Source organism: Tupaia chinensis, unplaced genomic scaffold (genome assembly GCF_000334495.1).
Source record: "Tupaia chinensis unplaced genomic scaffold, TupChi_1.0 Scaffold143823_1, whole genome shotgun sequence".
NCBI lineage: Eukaryota > Metazoa > Chordata > Mammalia > Scandentia > Tupaiidae > Tupaia > Tupaia belangeri.
Window position 1 is genome coordinate 271365 of NW_006203673.1, and position 949 is coordinate 272313.

Genomic DNA, 949 nt, shown 5'->3' on the forward strand with positions numbered 1-949 from the left:
ACCGGCGCCAGATTGACAGGTGCCGCGGGCCAACCACGGGTGCCTATGCGTGGAAGTCGGCCCGCCAGAGCCAGAAGCCCGCGCTAACGGTTGCTAGGGACGCACTGGAGGCCCCTACGGCGTCTCAGAGGAGCCAGGGGACTAGGGCGCCTCCGCCAGCCTGGCAGGGTGGACGCCGTCTCCTCCGGCCCGGAATCGGAAAGATGAGCGGCGCGGAGCCCGCCTCTCAGTGGCCTGGCCCTGAAGGAGGGAGCACAGGCGGCTCCCTCACGGGCCACCGGGGACGGCGGCGAGCGAGCTGGGCTGGCCCCGCAGCAACGCCGGGACGAAACGGCCGCTGTTGGCGCCCGGCCCACCGGACAGGCGCGACCCGCGAGCTAGCACAGACTGAGCCACGTGGAGCCGCCCGCACCCGTAGCTCCCCGGATCAGACCGGCTCCTGCGCGCCTCGGAAGCCAGGACAGTGACATGGCCACCCCTCAAACCGGGCACCTCCGGGACGCTCTGCACCTGCTTGTCGCCCCCGTCCGCCGCAGCTACGCCTCCCCGGCCGGGTTTCTTCAGATGACCTGCCCAGATACCCAGCCGGCGCCCCGCGAACAAACTACAACTCCCATGAGGCGCCGGGCCTGCGCAGGCGCGTGCGCTCGAGACGCTGCGCCGGGGCCCCATTGGCTGGGCCCTTCTGGGTTGGGGGCCCTGATTGGCTGAGGGGCCTGAGGCGACAGATTCCGGAAAGGGGTCGAGCAGCCAACATGGCGGCGGAGCGCGGCGCGGGGCAGCAACAGTCGCAAGAGATGATGGAAGGTGAGCGGTCCCCGCGGGCGGTGGCCCAAGGACCCCGGGCTGGGAGCGGCGGGCAGCACTGTCCCTGCCCGAGACACGGCGTCCGGTCCCGGCCGCACCCTGACGCGGGGCGCTGCCCGCCGCCTCCGGGCTGGGCGCCGCG

General features: G+C 72.8%; 2 protein-coding genes across 7 annotated transcripts in view; one reads left to right on the forward strand and one right to left on the reverse strand.

Annotated features, from left to right (window-relative positions):
• The window catches only part of PASK (PAS domain containing serine/threonine kinase), a 49774-nt gene extending 49154 nt beyond the window's left edge, over positions 1 to 620 (reverse strand). For all 5 annotated transcript variants that reach the window (XM_027767008.1, XM_027767006.1, XM_027767007.1 and 2 more), the window contains exon 1: positions 511 to 620. The gene's annotated coding sequence lies outside the window, so the exon portion shown is untranslated. The remainder of the gene's footprint in view (positions 1 to 510) is intronic.
• An 87-nt stretch (positions 621 to 707) lies between these two features.
• The window catches only part of PPP1R7 (protein phosphatase 1 regulatory subunit 7), a 31041-nt gene continuing 30799 nt past the window's right edge, over positions 708 to 949 (forward strand). For both annotated transcript variants that reach the window (XM_006165169.3, XM_014582805.2), the window contains exon 1: positions 708 to 807. In XM_006165169.3, the coding sequence (XP_006165231.1) occupies positions 756 to 807 (52 nt within the window). In that variant the 5' untranslated portion in view covers positions 708 to 755. The remainder of the gene's footprint in view (positions 808 to 949) is intronic.